Raw genomic sequence first — 17,720 nt, forward strand, 5'->3', positions numbered from 1 at the left:
GCCATTAGCAGGCAGAGGAAACACAGATTTAAAAAAAAAAAAAAAAAAAAAAAAAAAAAAAAAAAAAAAAAAAAAAAATTCTTGTACACCACGCTGGAACCACACGCCGTCAATGGAGAGGAGACAATGCATGAGCACGTGCCAGGCAGCAGGGCTCTCGCGTGCACGCCCTTCATGCTTGGTATGGGAGGGAAACGCTGTGACTGGCTTAGAGTAAGGGCTATGTCTGAATATGCTTGGTTTAGTAATTAATCGAGACTCTATAGGGGTGAGTTTAGTCACTGACCTGATAAATAGGATTATTTATGAGTGTGTTGTCCCAGATGATTGGCTGAAGAGTGTAATTGTAAATGTGTATAAAGGGAAGGGTGATGCCCTGGAAAGAGGGAATTATAGAGGTATAAAGCTTTTAGATCAGATAATGAAGGTAATGGAGAGAGTTTTAGAAGGTATGATTAGAGAAAGAGTGAATATTGATGAGATGCAGTTTGGATTTATGCCAGGTAGGGGGACCACTGATGCCATATTCATTGTTCGACAGCTTCAGGAAAAATATATTGGTAGGAGAAGGAATCTTTATTTTGTTTTTGTTGATTTGGAAAAGGCCTTTGACAGAGTCCCTAGAGAGGTGGTGAAGTGGGCAATGAGAAAGCTTGGCTTGGAGGAGTGGCTGGTTAGGGTGGTTATGGCCATGTATGTGGGTGCTCACACCCAGGTGAGAGTGAATGGAGATTTGAGTGATGAGTTTTCCGTGAATGTTGGTGTGCATCAGGGGTCAGTCTTGAGTCCCATGTTGTTTATCATGGTACTTGAAGCCCTTTCACGTGACTTTAGAAACGGACTCCCGTGGGAGTTGTTGTATGCTGATGATTTGGTGTTGATTGCAGAGAATGAAAGGGAGGCGGAGGAAAGGTTTAGGAAGTGGAGAGATGGTATGGGGCAAAAGGGTTTAAGGGTAAATGCAGATAAAACAAAAGTGATGATATCTAGGGTTGGTGGCGGTACTGTCAAAGACGAGGGAGAGTGGCCATGTGCAGTTTGCCACAAGGGCGTGGGAAGTAATTCCATCTTGTGCGGTGTGTGTGATAAATGGGTGCATAAGAGATGTAGTGGTATCAGAGGTAGACTGCGAGATAATGCTGATTTTATGTGTACGGCGTGCCGGAGGTGAGCAGGTGGAGATCGTCAGACGTGAAAGAATTGAACTTGCTGGTGAATCTCTTGAGTGTGTGGAAGAGTTTTGTTATTTAGGAGACATGTTGTGTGCTGGAGGTGGGGCTGGAGCTAGCTCTGTGGCTAGGGTGAGAAGTGGTTGGAAGAAGTTCAGGGAGCTCTTGCCTCTCCTGACATTGAGGGGGCTCTCCCTACGTGCTAAGGGGTCTTTGTATGCAGCGTGTGTTAGGAGTGTAATGCTGTATGGTAGTGAGACCTGGGCAGTGAAGGAGGAAGACATTCGCCGGCTCACACGTACAGAAATGACAATGATTAGGTGGATGTGCAGTGCGTCCCTGCGTCCAAGGCCTGGAGGGGCTGGGTTTACAATGGAAGAGTTGAGAGGTAGGATGGGACTGGAGTGTATTGGTGTTGTGATGAGGAGAGGTAGATTGAGGTGGTTTGGACATGTGGAGAGGATGGGGGATGATAGTTGGGTGAGGAAGGTGTGAAGTGTTAATATTGGGGGTGGGGTTATGAGGGGTAGACCGAGAAAGACATGGGACGAGGTCATTAAGTGTGACCTTAGGGTTAAGGGACTGAACAGGGAGGCTGCAATGGATCGTGCAGCATGGAGAGCCGCCATTAGGTGACCAAGGCCGACACATGCAAGCATGTTGGAGCCTTTAAAAACGAAACGAAAACGATAGAAAGAGAGACTGGACAGCCACTATATTCACCTGCTTGCTGATTGGTCAGCTCACGTGGTGGCATTTCGGTGTAAATGTTTCACAGCCTGGGTGCTGGCTGACTACAGATTCATTTAAAAATACATCTTATCAACTGCTGTGATACATGATTGGTTGATGAAAAAAATAATGCTTTAATTGTAGTATATTTTGTTAATCTGAGCTACTGAAGATTTCCATTTTAATCTTAATCTCTACATATGTAAACACCAAGATAATCGCCAAATTATAATGCTGACAAACCAAACTGTTGGTAGCCACAAAATGGGGGGTGCTGTGTTCTTTTACTGGTGCTTTTTGCCCTCTTAATAGGTTTCTTTGCACTCCATTTGGGTGCAGTAACAATCATGGACCTTCTATGCAACTTTTCCAACCCCTTTGTGGTCCACCAAGAAGGAAATTATGGGATATAAGGTGAAGAGAGCAAGCTGGTCCGCATGTGAGTGTTTTCGGCTTTGCTAGGCAAGTTTTAGTTGGCCCACTTCCACATGAGGAGGTAAGCCTAAATGATATCCCAACAGAAACCACTTTTCCACAATTATGGATGTCAAGAAGAACAACTCTCTTTATATTCAACCAAAACTCCATCAAAGATAAAAGCTGTGGGCAAAATAAGTAAACACTACTAGTGTTAACTGATCTGGTATCATCTGGCAACTCATCCCAGATCTTTATTTGCTTCAAAATTAGCCTACCTGATACAAAGAGGAAAATTTACTTTTTATACAGTTTTACTTATTAAGAAACCACTATTTGTGCAAACACAGCATAACATACATTCAAAAATGGATTGGAAAACCTTCACTTTCGAGGTCACAATCGCGAATTACGTACAGTGTCCGTGAATTACTGATACTGCAAACTGTAGCCTGATGTTGTCGTGTATTATGAATTCGCTGTTTAGAAATAAGCGACTTAGGAGATTCCACTGCAGCACACTACATTTGTAAAATACAGTAATATCCCAATTATCTTACACTACATTAACTGATAAATGTCACTATCTATCTGCCTATCTCTCCATCTACTGCCAGACACCTTAATCCCGTAAGAGGTGGCTACAAACAAATCGCCTCCATGTTGCCTGGTCCCCTGCCATTTCACTGCCCTGCTCCCAGCTCACACACCCCCTCTCTCATATACCTCCCCACTCCATCCCTCCATCTTATCCTTGGCCTCCCCCTCCCTCACCCCCCTCCACCTCACTCTCATACACTCTCCTTGCTAGTTTCTCACTCTCCATCCTCTCCACATGGCCAAACCACCTCAATGTATTTCTCCTACCGCTTTCTATCACACATCCACACCACAACACTCCTTCACGTCCTCATTTGTCAGTCTGCCTCTCCATGTAACTCCACATGCTCCTCTCAAATATCATCATCCAAGAAGCAAAACCTTGGCTGAATTAGAGTATCATTCACTTTTTACAGCTCTAAGAGTCAGCCCACCATTAACTACATGAGAATAATCATCTAAATCTTTTACAGTACTGTACTGTACTTCACTACGGTAAGTATAGTATACAGTAGCTGTATATTTTAGCACATACAGTAATTCCTATACTATCTGAATGCCCACTGTCCAGACTCCCCACTTACTAGACATTTTGGGCCTGGGCCTTTGGAACCCCCCCCCCCCCCAAAAAAAAAAAAAAAAAAAAAAAAATTGACATTTTTTTTCAACTGTACTTTGAAATTGGTGCGCAGTGCCGAACAGCTGTGTTTTATGTTCGCTGCTTGCTTCCCCATCCCTCCCCAGTTACCACCTAATGGTACTAGATCCTCATTCAATAGATGTTGCACGTGCTCGTTTTTTTTAATATATAGTGAATTAACTGCAATACCTCGCCACTAGACCACGTGGGAATTTACAGTGTTGTGCAGTGTTATGAAATTAGAATTCAGAGTGCAATGGATTAAAGTACAGAGTGCAAACTGGTGGTTGAAACTGGCAGTTGAAACTGGCATGGCGCATGGCAGAACAGAATGTGCGATGTTAAACAATTATAACTCGTAGTGCAAAGGATTAAGTGCTGCACAACACTGGATTACTGTACGTGCTTCAAGAGCATTTTCACCACTGCCAAAGCCTTAGAGGAGGTGGGTTAACCTTTGTAACGAACGGCCACGGATGTGTTGTACGTACCCTGTACGCTGCTAAATATTTTCCATACTCACTTCTAATTCCTCATTCTCTAGTTCATTTTCATTTATTTCATACTTTCTGTCCCTTTGCGACAGCCAATGGTGTCATGTGGTCTTAAACAGGTGCTATGCATGTCCGGTAGAGAGTTATGTAGGTGGTTTTCTGAGTTAGGCTGGGTTAGGGTCCATAAGTACCAGTCCAGGAGGCAGAGGACCACTATCCAGACGGACCCACTTTCCAGACATGCCTTAGGCTTTATTACATCGTATAGTGGAGGGATTACTGTAATATTGTACTATTAATCAGGAAAACTCTATTTGGGGTTGTTTTTTCTATGTTCAAATAGCTATACAGCAAAATAAAGGGTTTCTGTAGGGGCTATCCCCCTATAAAGGGGCTGGGGAGGTAATACTCCATTATCTGAAAAAATGCATTTTCTGACAGGGCTTTGGTTAGATTATGAACAAAAATTGGGAGGCTACTGTAGTTAACAGATGCTTATTAAAGGGGAACTTTAAACAGTCTGAAAAATGTGCCATACTTTGGCCCCTACTCAAGGAGCTTAGACTCAATGTTGTGAGCATGTTAAAGGTAGTCCTGTCTCTAACTCCTCCTCCTTATCAAAGATCAAAGAGTAGTGTATACCTGATTAACCCCTACCACTGCTACAATGAAATGAAGTCATTCCCCTCATCCACTCAACATACAGAAAATATTACTGAACAGAAACTGCATTAGCAAAGATTCACAATGACTTGGTGATGAACACCTGCAGTGGGAAGTCCTTCCTCTTGGTTTTACTAGATCTACATGCAGCTTTTGACAGCAAATCACGAGCTATTGCCAAAAAATCTGCATTTACATGATGTTCCTGATGACAGTCTTCTGCTCCTTGAGTCATACCTATAAGACATCTCAAAAGAGCAGAAGTGGATGACACCTGATCAGAATCAGCTCCCTTCCTGTTTGGAGTCCATCAAGAAATTGGCTTTAGACCGAATTCTATTCACAGTGTACACTTGTACTGTGTTGTCCTTGCTTGATGCACATGATCTGGCCTATCCATTACATGCCAGTGACACTCAACTTTGTGAAAATGACAGATGTTAAAAATATAAGAATAAAATTAAATTCCTTGCATCTCACTTTCAGATCTGGACGGTAAAGACAAAACTTAAGTTTAATGATGGCAAAACCAAGATTATCATTATTCAAAGAATAAGAAGAGGGGATGACACTGACAATACCCTGCCACTTGAAACTGGTGGATCACAACTTCATCCAGTGAGCTCTGTTCGAAACCTAAAAATGTATTTTAACTCAAGACTAAACTACAATGAACGCATTAGTTGGGGTGACAGAAGAAAGCTGTAATCTATGAGACAGTTTCTAAATAGGTGATTCCTCTTAACACTGGTTCAAACAATGGTTCTGTTTTACGTGAATTACTGTAATCCATTATGCACTGATCTTCCAAATAATCTATTAAAGATGGTACACTCAGTGTTAAATAGGGAAGTGAGGCTTACCTTTAGTCTCAAGACTTACTTTTAGTCTCCCACTAAGAACCCCCACTACCTCATTTCCAAGTGAACTGTACTGTCTATCTGTCCATCTACAGCCAGATGCCTTAATTCCATGAGGGGTGGCAACAAACACATCACATCCATGTCACCCTGTTCCCTACCTTTCACTGCCCTTCCCCCAACTTACACTCTCCTCTCTCATATACCTCTCCACTTCATCCCTCCATCTCATCCTCAGCCTCTCTCTCCTTCTCCCCCCCTCCACCTCACTCACATACTCTCCTAGTTAGTCTCTCACTTTCCATCCTCTCCACATGGCCAAACCACCTGAATGTATTTCTTCTAATGCTTTCTGTCACATCCACATCCTCATCACAACACCCCTTCAAGTCCTCATTTGTCAGTCTGTCTCTCCATGTAAGTCCACATGCTCCACTCAAATAACTCATTTCCACTGCTCTCACTCTTGACCTGTGTCCTTTAACAAGGCTCATGCTTTGCTTCCATATGTTAAAGTGGGGATCACAAGGAATCACAATTCAGTCATGTTGTAAAACCTAGAATGGAATTTACACAATGTCTTACGATTTCTAAGTTCTTATGTTTGGCAAACTAAAGTATCTTGTTAAAACTTCCATTGGCACACCCTGGTGTGCAAACTAAAGTATCTTGTTAAATTGTTAAAACTTCCATTGGCATACCCAGGTGTGATGCTGTGAAGATGAGAATCTGTGTCTAAAGGAACCAGGAACTGTTCATCAGTCATCTTTCTCTTATCATTTTCCTGTATGGCCCCTATGTTATATTAGACTGCCATTATCCATGGGACTGTTGACTTACGCTGAATCTTTTAAGAGGCAGCTCAAAGCCTTTCTCTTTTCGAGAAACTACAATCTGGAGAGATAACGTTTGTACTGTATATGAATAATGTCACAACTTTTAAAACTGTTGTTGATGTTGTTGCATAACCCCGGTCTGTTTGGCTGAGCAGATATATAACCACAGGAAAGCAACTGCCCCTGCAGGGCCATCCTGTGCAATGAATTGATATTCCCTTGCAGCAGGATAAGGAGTGGGGAAGAGTATGGACGTTTGTTTCCCAGATGGACGCCACATTTCCATCTCTTCACCCAGCTAACAGGGAAATCATTGTAGGCTCTACATCACCCTGTTATCTGATTATACCCAGTGCTGTAAATGGTTTCTTGGGTTAGGGGAAATCATCAGCCTTGTCACTGAGTGTGGAACCAACTGAAGTGGAAAGATGAATAAAATGTGGCAGGAAGGATGGGAACAGCAGGAAGACAGAAGGGCAAACACAGAAAAAGAATGATAAAGGTGAAGAAAGAGGCAAGTAGCACTGCATTGAGCAAGTGGATGATGATCACCATCACCTTTGTAACTGTAAACATGCAAATGTGGCTCAAGCATCTGTGAATTCTTTTGAAAGAACTGGCACTTCTGAGAAACAGAAGACCAACTTATAATCACCATCATCATCATCATCACCACCATTCTAATTATTATTATATTCTTTCTATTACCAGATGATTTTACTCAACTTACGGAGAAGTCTTAACAGTGAAAGAACTGATGGAACTTACACATCTTCCACTCTGGGTACTGAAATCACTAAGTTATCTGCACCCGTCTGAACATCAAGTGAAAGTATATATGATTCAAAGATGTGTTTTTTAAAAAAAGTTTATGATTTCTGCAGAGTAACTGGATGGCTTGATCTCAGATTCAGTGTGAACTTTAGCCTTCTTGCAACAAACAAACCTAACAAAACTGGGCCACTCCCACAATGTAAATACAGGACTAAAATGCAGTTGCATGTGATTCAATGAACCTTGGTTATGAGGTAGGAATGAGTCTCCTTGGTCTATTGTACACTTGGCCAACATCTAAGCTGAAAGGGGTTTGGGACTTTCTTAAGTTCAGAAAAAAAAAAAAAAAAAAAATCACTACTGTACAGTCAAACCCATCCTTAAGTCTGACTGCACTTGGCCATCAACTGTGCTGAAAGGGGTTAAGGATTTTTGTCAGATTAGAACAAATGCCCTCTAACTCATCTGCTGACCTGGTGCGCCTGGCGTGTGATGACATCCATGTCACACGAGATAAGGCAAATTCGTACCACTCCATCACTGTAGCCCACAGCAACCTCTTTGTCCTCATCACCCCAGGCCAGGCAGCTCACATACACTGAGTGCACAATGACAATATAATAATGTACATTAACAAGGTACTGGTGTCATGTGGTCTAGTGATTAGAACACCCCAGCTGGAATGACAGTCTTGCATATGCTCAGTCACTAAGAGATCAAAGGAGGCTTTTCAATCATGTACTGACCCTAAGAAGAGTAGTTTTGTCATCTTTCTTTATATGAAATGGACTACGATAGCCTACCCTTGGACCCCAACACCTTGAAGAGGTCTCTTTCTCTCTGCCACACTTTTTTTATCATCACTTCAATGAGCACTGCTCTTCTTAATATCTGCTTGCATCCCTTTTCCTTTATGGGGGGCTCACAGCACCCATCTGGCAGCACACTCTTACCTTTTCTGTCCAATGCTCCAATGTGTGAGTTAATCAATATCCTCAGTCATTTCATGTACTCAAGAGGTCATCTCTCTAACTGTCTTTCTCAGTCTATATTTCTCTTTATCTATGACCACCAGCCTTGTAAAATATGCATTGTGTCCACGCACTAGAAATGAACAGATTTTGAATTTAATTCACTTTTGTTTATATTTTTCCTGGATGGAACAACTTTGCAGGTTTCTGGTCTTTGGTTCTTTACTCTTTGGAGAAAAAAAAAAAAAAAAAAATCAGATCTCTTCTTTGTATCAAGACCTGAATAGCACCAGTCACCTTTTTTCCCTGTGTCACTCAATTCTCTCTTTCCCTGAAATATCTATACCCATTTCACTACGCATACTGTTGATTAGTTCTCTCTCATCATGTTTTCTCTATCCCCACTTTCTGGACCCTACATCAACTTCTTGTCATCCTTTACTTGGAGGAAAAAGCTGAAATGATGAATACAAATGCATAACATTCTTCACTGACGCATCCAAGTCACTGCCCATTGCCATTCTTACTCAGCACTCTAAAATGACCCATTACATAATTCACATACTCAGTGTTAACTCTCCCATTTAGGTTTCCCATCACAAAAACATTACAACTCTAAGCAATTATCCTGTCATTCTATCCAGATGGTCTTGAAAACTGTCTTTCCCTTCCTCATCTCAATCATTACAAGGTACATATTCAGTAATCAATCCCACTTTCATTATATACCATCTATCTATCTATCTATTGCCAGACGCCTCAATCCCGTTTGGGGTGGCCACAAACAAATCGCCTCCAAGTCGCCCTGTCCCCCGCCATTTCACTGCCCTGCTCCCAACTCACACCCCCCTCTCTCATATACCTCTCCATCCCATCCCTCCATCTCATCCTCGGCCTCCCCCTCCCTCTTCCCCCCTCCACCTCACTCACATACACTCTCTTCGTCAGTCTTTCACCCTCCATCCTCTCCACATGGCCAAACCACCTCAGTGTGTTCCTCATAACGCTTCCTATCACATCCACATCCACACCACAATGCTCCTTTATATCCTCAATTGTCAGCCTGTCTCTCCATGTGACTCCAAAGGCTCCTCTTAAATAACATTCACCTTTAGATTCCGTTTCTTACACACTCTCCCAAACTCATCCACCAAGCCTTGCAGCTCCCCTTCGTCTACACTCAACAACACAGTATCATCTGCAAACAACAGTACAGGGAGTATCCAAACACTATCCTCTCTCACCAGAGCCACTCCAATATCCACTACCCTACCTTGTACCTCTTTTATTACCCCATCCATGTACAGATTGAACAACCATGGAGACATGACACATCCCTGTTTCAACCCAACTTTCAAAGAGAAAAATTCCCTTAGTTCACCATCCACACGCACTGCAGCCTTCGCACCATCGTACATACTCTTCACAGCATTCAACAACTTCCCATCTACTCCATATATTCTTAACACTTTCCACAATCCTTGCCTATCCACCCTGTTATATGCTTTCTTCAAATCCATGAAAGCCGCATACAACTTCTTTCCCTTCTCTAGAAACTTTTCCACTAAAGATCTAAGAATGAATATCTGATCTACACAACCTCTTCCCTTCCTAAAGCCTCCCTGTTCTTCTCCAACTAATTTCTCTGTTCTTTCTCTAACTCTGTCAATAAGTAACCTACCATACACTTTTCCTATTATACTAAGAAGACAAATGCCCCTATGGTTACCACACATTTCTTTTTCCCCTTTTCCTTTGTACAAGGGAATAATTATACCTGACTTCCAATCCTCCGGGACTCTACCTTCCTCCCAGGCCAATCTGCACATCTTCCACATCCATTCTACTACTATCTCTCCCCCATGCTTCAGCATTTCACCACACACTCCATCAATTCCTGGGGCTTTCCCCAATTTAACTTTCTTCATTGCTTCCACAACTTCTATCCTACTGATTGCTTCCTGTCTTCTCACCTCCCTCCTTCTTCCAGCCATTCCCCAACCACTTATACTCGCATTACTTCCATCCTCTATGTTCAACAATTCCTTAAGTGTTCTCTCCATCTGCTCACTTTTTCTCCCTTCTCCACTAGTAATCTACCATTTTTATCTTTCACTCCCCTGCTAACTTCACTTCCACCCTGTCTTACTCTTTGCACCTCTTTCCAGAACATTTTCTTACAGTCCCTCCACTTTACACTCAAATTCCTTCCAAATTCCTCATCCACTTTCATTATATACAAAACTTAAATTTGACATGCATTACATGCACTTCAGTTTGGTAAAGCATCTCAAGCTGATACATTCATAATATTTCATTCCTCTGTGCCATTCACTGTATATCAACAAAACAACTTTCTCCTTATTCGGTCCATGTGTACTTAGACTTGAGTTTGTAAATTTCACATCTTCTAAGTCATCTACTGTTCTGCTTTATTTTGGTTTTGTATTACACCATTACGTCCTACTGCTCTTCTTTAAATACATTCATGACTCCCACACTCGTACATTCTTCACTCACACCTATCACATTTTACACAAATGCATACTATCCATCTATCTATTATTTGATATTTCATCTCATCATGAATGTAGGGTTCCAGGGCTAGGTTACTTAGTCCATACATTATGGTAAGTGTGACTTGTTTTACTGGCCTTTCAGTGGTAGTGTGTGAGCAATAAACCCCAACCATCCTCTGATGGGGGATACATTAAATTTGGTAAAAAACTACCAATACTGAACATACCATCTTGTCTGCAGGCTTGCATGAGTGGGATGGTGTGTGTGCCTGTGGGAGACACTGTTGTGAGGAAGACTGAGCCATCCTGATGCCCTGTCAAGATGTCGTCACATCCACCCTGGCCTCCACCTTGTACTGCCGCACATAACCAGGTGATGAGGCTCTCTCCACACCACACCTCACATCCTGAGCCTTTACATGAGACAAATGAATCAGTCCATACTAACTGCGTGGAAATACAACAATAACTCATGTGTTAACCCATTCTACCCAGTCATGAATTTTAGATTTTATCCTAGCAATCTTCAATGTTATTCAGTTTTGTGAGAGGAATCAGAAAGTGATGAAATTTATGAACGCTGTTTCCCAACCTGTCACAATAAATGTTTTCTCTAAATTTAACAAAAGTATCTGGATATGGTAGGAATAAAATATAAAATTATATTGTCAAAAATAACAAGGTGAATGTAATAACATGACAGAAGGCTAGGAACTTCTATCTATCTGTCTATTGCCAGATGCCTCCATTCCGTAAGTGGTGGCAACAAACAGATCACCTCCATGTTGTCCTGTCCAATGCGACTTCAGATTTTTTTAACAAGCAAAATGTTAAGATATGGAGTCATGCTATATCCAGTTTAGAGAATAAAATCATCTCTATACTGTATGTGAAATAAATCTAATCAGTACCAAACTAAATAGCTGAAACTATCTATCTGTTGCAGGATGCCTTAATCCTGTAAGGTGGCCACAAACAAACTGGCTTCATGTCACCCTGTCCCCTACCATTTCACTGCCCTCTTCCCAGCTCACATCCCCCTCTCTCATATACCTCTCCACTTCATCCCTCCATCTCATCCTTGGCCTCCCCCTCCCTCTCCCCCTTTCCATCTCAATCAAATACACTCTCCTCATTAGTCTCTTGCTCCCCACCCTCTCCACGTGGCCAAACCACCCCAATGTATTTCTCCTAACGCTTTCTGTCACATCCACATCCACACCGCAACGCTCCTTCACTTCCTCATTTGTCAATCTGTCTCTCCATGTATCTCCAAATGCTCCTCTCAAATAACTCATTTCCACTGCTCACACTCTTGACTTGTGTCCTTCCAACAAGGTCCAAGCTTCACTTCCATACATTAAAGTTGGTATCACAATTATTACAATACTGTCATGCAGCAACTTTTTTACTTCCATGCTCACTTCCCTGTTTCTTATCACTGCTTTCAAAGAACCAGCAACCTTTTTTCCTTGTTGTACCCTGTAAAGCATTTCACCCACCAAACTTCCATCCTTACTCATCACACAACCCAAGTTCTAAAATGCACTTACATTTTCCATTTCCACATCATTCAACTTCACTGTATATCCAGTGATTTCATTTCTCTAGAAGACCATAACTTTACTCTTCTCTACATCCACCTTCAGATTCCGTTCCTTACAATTTCTTCCAAACTCATTCACCAAGCCTTGCAGTTCCCCTTCGTCTTCATTATAAGTAAAGGCTTTCCTTCTTTTGTGTCAGAAATGCATTCTAAAATAGCATTCTAAAATATACAGATTCATCCATGGAACTGTACATTGGTTGAAACTGAAATACAGTATTAATCTAACAGGTAGCAATACAACTTTATCAGATATATTTTGTGTAATTCATCATGGACGGATCTTGAATTTGGCTCTCTGTTATCTATTTTTTTGTTTTTTGTTGGAGAGAACAATTTTGTGGGATCCAGGCCTTTGGTTCCTCCTTTCTTGCATTACATTAAAAAAAAAAAAAAAAAAAAAAAAAAAAAAGCTAACACATTAGAGGTGAATCACCGCAACAACTGACCACCAAGGGCCCAAATGTTGAGTAGTGTACATTGTGGGAGGAAAAGGCAACACAGCAGTCAAAGGGGCAACTGTGCCAGACAAAAACTATTAATATACTGTAAATGTGACCAGAAAATCAAGACAAAGATGAGTCATCATGACACTCACCACCAAGAGCCCAGATGTTGAGTACATTGTTGGAGGATGCGGCAACATAGCGGCCTGAGGGCAACACAGCCAGACGCTCAACTGGGACTGGACTGGGCAGGGATTGGTGACCAGGCATAGTGCCAGGACGAGGGCTGGCCTGGAAGATGAGGGTGTGTTCCTGTGGACCCACTGTTCGCCCACTTATCTTCCAAGTGCGCACTGATCCATCATATCCACTATGGAAGAAATAACGTTTCGGTAAAAAAGAAATTCTGAAGATGTCATCATCACCATCATCATAATCTATCTATCTATTGCCAGACACCATAATCCCCTAAGGGGTGGCCACTTGACTTTGAGTTATTTGTTTTACGGGGAGGGGCACTAACTCTCCACCAACCCACTTGTTGACACGTAGGGAGCACATATGGTTCGGTTATATGGTTACCACCCAGTGTTGTAAATGGTTTCTTGGCTTACAGGAAACCATTTGGTTTGTCACTCAATGTAAAGCCACCTGCAAAGGAAAGAAAAGCAATAAGTGACATGAAAGATGGGAGAAATAGGAAGAGAGGAGGGCAGGCACAAAAAAAGAATGATAAAGGGTAAGGAAGAAGTAGGCAGCACTACATCAAGTGAGTGGATGATGGTCGCCGCCACCTACCACTAATCCTAATCTACTTTCCACTAAAAAATAAATGAATGGGGAGACCAAAAAAAAAAAAAAAAAGGACAATGTGGATTTACAATATATTTATTATTATTATTATTTTTATTTTTATCACTGTGGCTATTCACCTTCAGATAGAGTTTCTGGTGGGCTTTGATTCAGCCTTCACTAACCCTTTACTGTCTGGGGCTCTCAAAAGCTAAATACTGTAAAGCCATTTGAAGATGACATGAACAAAATGGAAAATACATCATCAGACTGAAGGGTTTTTACCATTTCAATACTGCAACTGATTAATTACACTGTAAGTCCTTGTTATAAACCTTCATTATTTTTTCTTCTGCTAAATCCACCGTAAAATAACAAATACTGCCTGTTATAGGTTAGGTGGTAAACATCGATTCCATGGAAGTCAGATCATCTACCATACTCAACCTGAAGGTGAGGTCTGAGTCCTTTATCTGAAAGCCCACAGTGGTGTTCACAAGCTAGTGCACACATGAATACACAGAGAGTGAAACTATCAAATAATCTGTATCAGTCATGAATGTCTTATCTTATTATACAGGTAACTTATATCAAGCAATATAGTTAAAGAAAAGTGTAGACAAAAGAATAATAATGTGTAGCCAATCGTTGTTGTTACTGTTGCCTAATCCTGTTCATGCCTGGCCCAGGAGACACACTGGGTACAGGTATGCAACTGCTCCTATGGGAATGGAATGGAATATGAAGTTTAGGCCAAAGGCCAAGCACTGGGACCTGATAGGTCATTCAGCGCTTTGATGAGTGAGATATGAAAGACAATAGTTTAAAAGAATGAGTATAAAAATTGAGAAAACTACTACACAATAATCATGCAACTAAAATCGTAGGTAAAATGAAAACAGATGTAGTCAGCAAGCCCTAAAACATAACTATGACAACACCAATCACAGCTTGCAGTATAGCCCTGTCTCCTTTAAAAATGCCATAAGGCTAGAAACATTTGCCCTATTACCTAAAACAACTGATAGGGATCCCCTATTTGTTAAAAATTTCGCCTGAGAGCGGGCATAGGTCGGACAGTCCAATAAGAAATGCCTGCAAGTTATTGTGACTTGACAGATGTCACACTGGGGTGGGACCTCTCGGTCCAAAAGGAACCCGTGAGTCAAACGCGTATGGCCAATTCGCAGCCTAGTCAACCTTGTCTCAAAACCCCGACAAGCCTGAGAAGAGGATGACCAGGCATAAACCGATGGCCGAATCTCTTTATACTTCGTGTTATTGGCCAGGGAGGGGGAAGCCCATCTCGCCTGCCACTCAGACCAAACAAAGTTATGGATAACGGTCTTCAAATCAGAATAGGGAACCTTATTATACCCAACAGAAGGAAGAGAACATGCCGATTTTGCCTCTTTGTCAGCAAATTCGTTCCAATAGAGATTAACATGTGACGGTATCCAGCAGAACGAAACAAATTTATACGAATTCTGGGTGAGAGAGCCGTAGCGTACGGACGTTTCGGAGATCTGGTCCCGGTACCCGGAGTGACGTTGCTCTTACATCTTACCGTAGAGTGTGATATACGGGGTGGAGTGTTTAGTACCTCTTGTGTGGAGGGAAGGTGCGTGTGTGTGTGTAGTGGTGAATAATGGAAGGGGAGAGTGGAGGAGCAGATATGGACACCGGCTGGCAGGGCGGAAAAAGACCCCACCATATGTCAACCTCGGGTGAGGAAAAGTCTTCGGGATCGACTGAGAAGGCCAGGAAAACGTTGCCTCAGTCCAAGCCCGTCACTCAAGCTCCAGAGGAAGGTGTGGCAGTGCAGACAAGGGTGACTTACATAGTGCGGACCCAGGACCGATCCAGAGTGTTTTGTCACCCACAGAGGGTGACAGATGCCCTCAATGAATCTCCTTTTGCTAAATACATTGTGGAGGGATCCACCAAGCCACTGGGGGATGGATCGTGCCTATCCTTTACAATCTTTTCAGCTAACTTGACCAAGCTCGAACAACAGCCCGAGGAAATGGTGAATTTGGGACCTTGGGCTGTGGTGTGCAGGCGCGCCAGTTATGAACCCGGAGGTGCTGTAAAAGTGGGCAAGATTGGGCCGATTTCCCCAGAACTGGACGTCTCAGTGATAGCAGAGAGGCTGCGCCCTGCAGACAACCATGCCTCTCAACTCTTGGAGGTTACCAGGATTCTGGTTCGCTTTCCGGCCCCCAGTGCTTCCAGCCAGTCACAATGGGTAAGACTCGTCTATCGTGGCCCCCTTCCCTCCAGGGTCTTCTTCGGGTACTTGTCGTTCCCGGTTGGTGAGTACACCCGTCCCATATTACGTTGCCATAATTGCCATCTGTTTGGTCATACCCGACTTACTTGTAGAAACAAGGTTAGGTGCTCCATGTGTAGTGGCTACCACCCCTTTAGGGCAGGATCAGAGGACAACCAGAAATGCACCAGAGACCCTAGGTGTTTTATTTGTGGGAGTGATGAACACAGGGTGGTGTCCAAGGTCTGCCCCATCTACAGGAGGGCCAGCGATATATACATGACCATGAGGAAGGCAGGTGCCAGCTCTGCGGAGACCAACAAGTGCCTTCGTGAACTACACACTGCGTCCCGTAGCACCCCGACTCCCAGTGGGCCAGGTCGACTGACACCTTCCCAGGCCCCCCGCAGTGCCCTCATTCAGCAAGGTAAGACTTATGCTAACTGTGTATCCTCAAACCGCTATGCAGTCCTAGCTGATGATGTTCAGGAGGAGGACCTAGGACTGACTGATGTATTGGGAGTCTCCACCCACCCTGCATCAGGGGCAGAGGTCATTATCCACGCAGACACCACTGTGAATAAGGCACCATCACGCCCCCACACTGCTTTTCACAACCGTCACCGCACTGCCAGCCCTCAAGCCCAGGGGGTGCCTCCACAAGATCCAGATATGGCTACCATTGGGAATGATGGTACCTCACAACGGTGTTCCTCTGGCCCCACCCCTGCCCTGTCTTTGTTGGGCCGACGGAGACTTCACCCTACCCATCCAGGACATCAACGAAATTCAGAGCCTCTGTCTTCCATTGATGAGGGTCCAGGTTCTGGGAACTCTTTTATAACACTTCTCACCGAGGCACTGGCATTACACCAACAGGGGAAGTCCTTCATAGAAATCTGTTCCCTCCTTTGGCCGCGGCTATTGTCCCTGATACTGTCATGGGGGGTACAGGTGGCTTAAGAATCCTGCTGTGGAATTCTCATTCACTAGTCCACAAGTCACAGGATTTTAAAATTTTAGTGGCTGAAAAGGAACCAAATGTGGTAGGGGTGTGTGAGACCTGGCTACAACCCCGCATCCACCTCACCCTGGGGGGTTTTATAGTCTATAGGTCCGACCGCCCTCAGGGGAGGGGTGGGGGCCTATTACTGGCTGTTCGGGAGACCTCCCAGAGTGTGAGTTTGCCTCTTACCCAATATCCCAGTGGCCTGATGGAAGTCTTGGCGGTAAGGGTGGCTCTTAGATCTGGATGGGCGTCAGTGCTGTTATGTTACAACCCATGTCAGGATGTGTCCCGGGAGGAATTAGTACATTACTTTCATCAGCTGCCGGCCCCTGCCTTCATCATGGGGGATTTTAACGCCCATCATCACCTCTGGGATCCTTCACTAACCATCAATAATGTATCAGGATCGTCTCTTTTTCAGGCACTCTTAGACTCCCCACGCATCGGTCTTCTCACACCTCCTGGCCTGTACACCAGATATGACCCCCATTCCGGACGACCATCAGTCTTGGACCTCTGCCTTGGAGATCCAGTGTTCCAGTGTCCAGCTGTAGAGGTGGGTCCCTATATGGGCAGCGATCATCTACCAGTCTTCTATGATTATCCGGGCCTTTCCACGTTGCAGTCAGGAGACTGTCGCCCAAGATGGAAGCTGGTGGGAGACAAATGGGACACATTCCAGAAGGAACTGGCTTCCTGTTTTCCAGGCAGCTGGGGCTCCCCTCCACTGTCGGCTAAGGATTTTGCACATCTCCTGGTTGAGGTGGGAGGCAGAGTCTTTCAGTGTTCAACTCGCCGTTGTGTACACTGAGCAGGAGTCCCATGGTGGTCAGTAGAATGTGAGGATGCAGTCAGGGCCCGTCATCGAGCGTGGCACATGTGAAGCCGCAACCCTTGCCTAGAACTGGGGCGCAAGTACC

At 43.5% G+C, this 17,720-nt stretch overlaps 1 protein-coding gene across 1 annotated transcript in view; it reads right to left on the reverse strand.

Annotated features, from left to right (window-relative positions):
* Window positions 1–17,720, reverse strand: part of LOC145403091 (putative E3 ubiquitin-protein ligase HERC1) — a 597,230-nt gene that overhangs the window by 89,408 nt on the left and 490,102 nt on the right. Inside the window, 3 exon segments of the mRNA XM_080274923.1 lie at window positions 7,659–7,783; window positions 10,903–11,082; window positions 12,880–13,097. Coding sequence (XP_080131049.1) covers window positions 7,659–7,783; window positions 10,903–11,082; window positions 12,880–13,097 — 523 coding nt within the window.

The sequence above is a fragment of the Coenobita brevimanus genome, chromosome 60, assembly GCF_032717465.1.
Source record: "Coenobita brevimanus isolate Jiangsu-jjx chromosome 60, ASM3271746v2, whole genome shotgun sequence".
Classification (NCBI taxonomy): domain Eukaryota; kingdom Metazoa; phylum Arthropoda; class Malacostraca; order Decapoda; family Coenobitidae; genus Coenobita; species Coenobita brevimanus.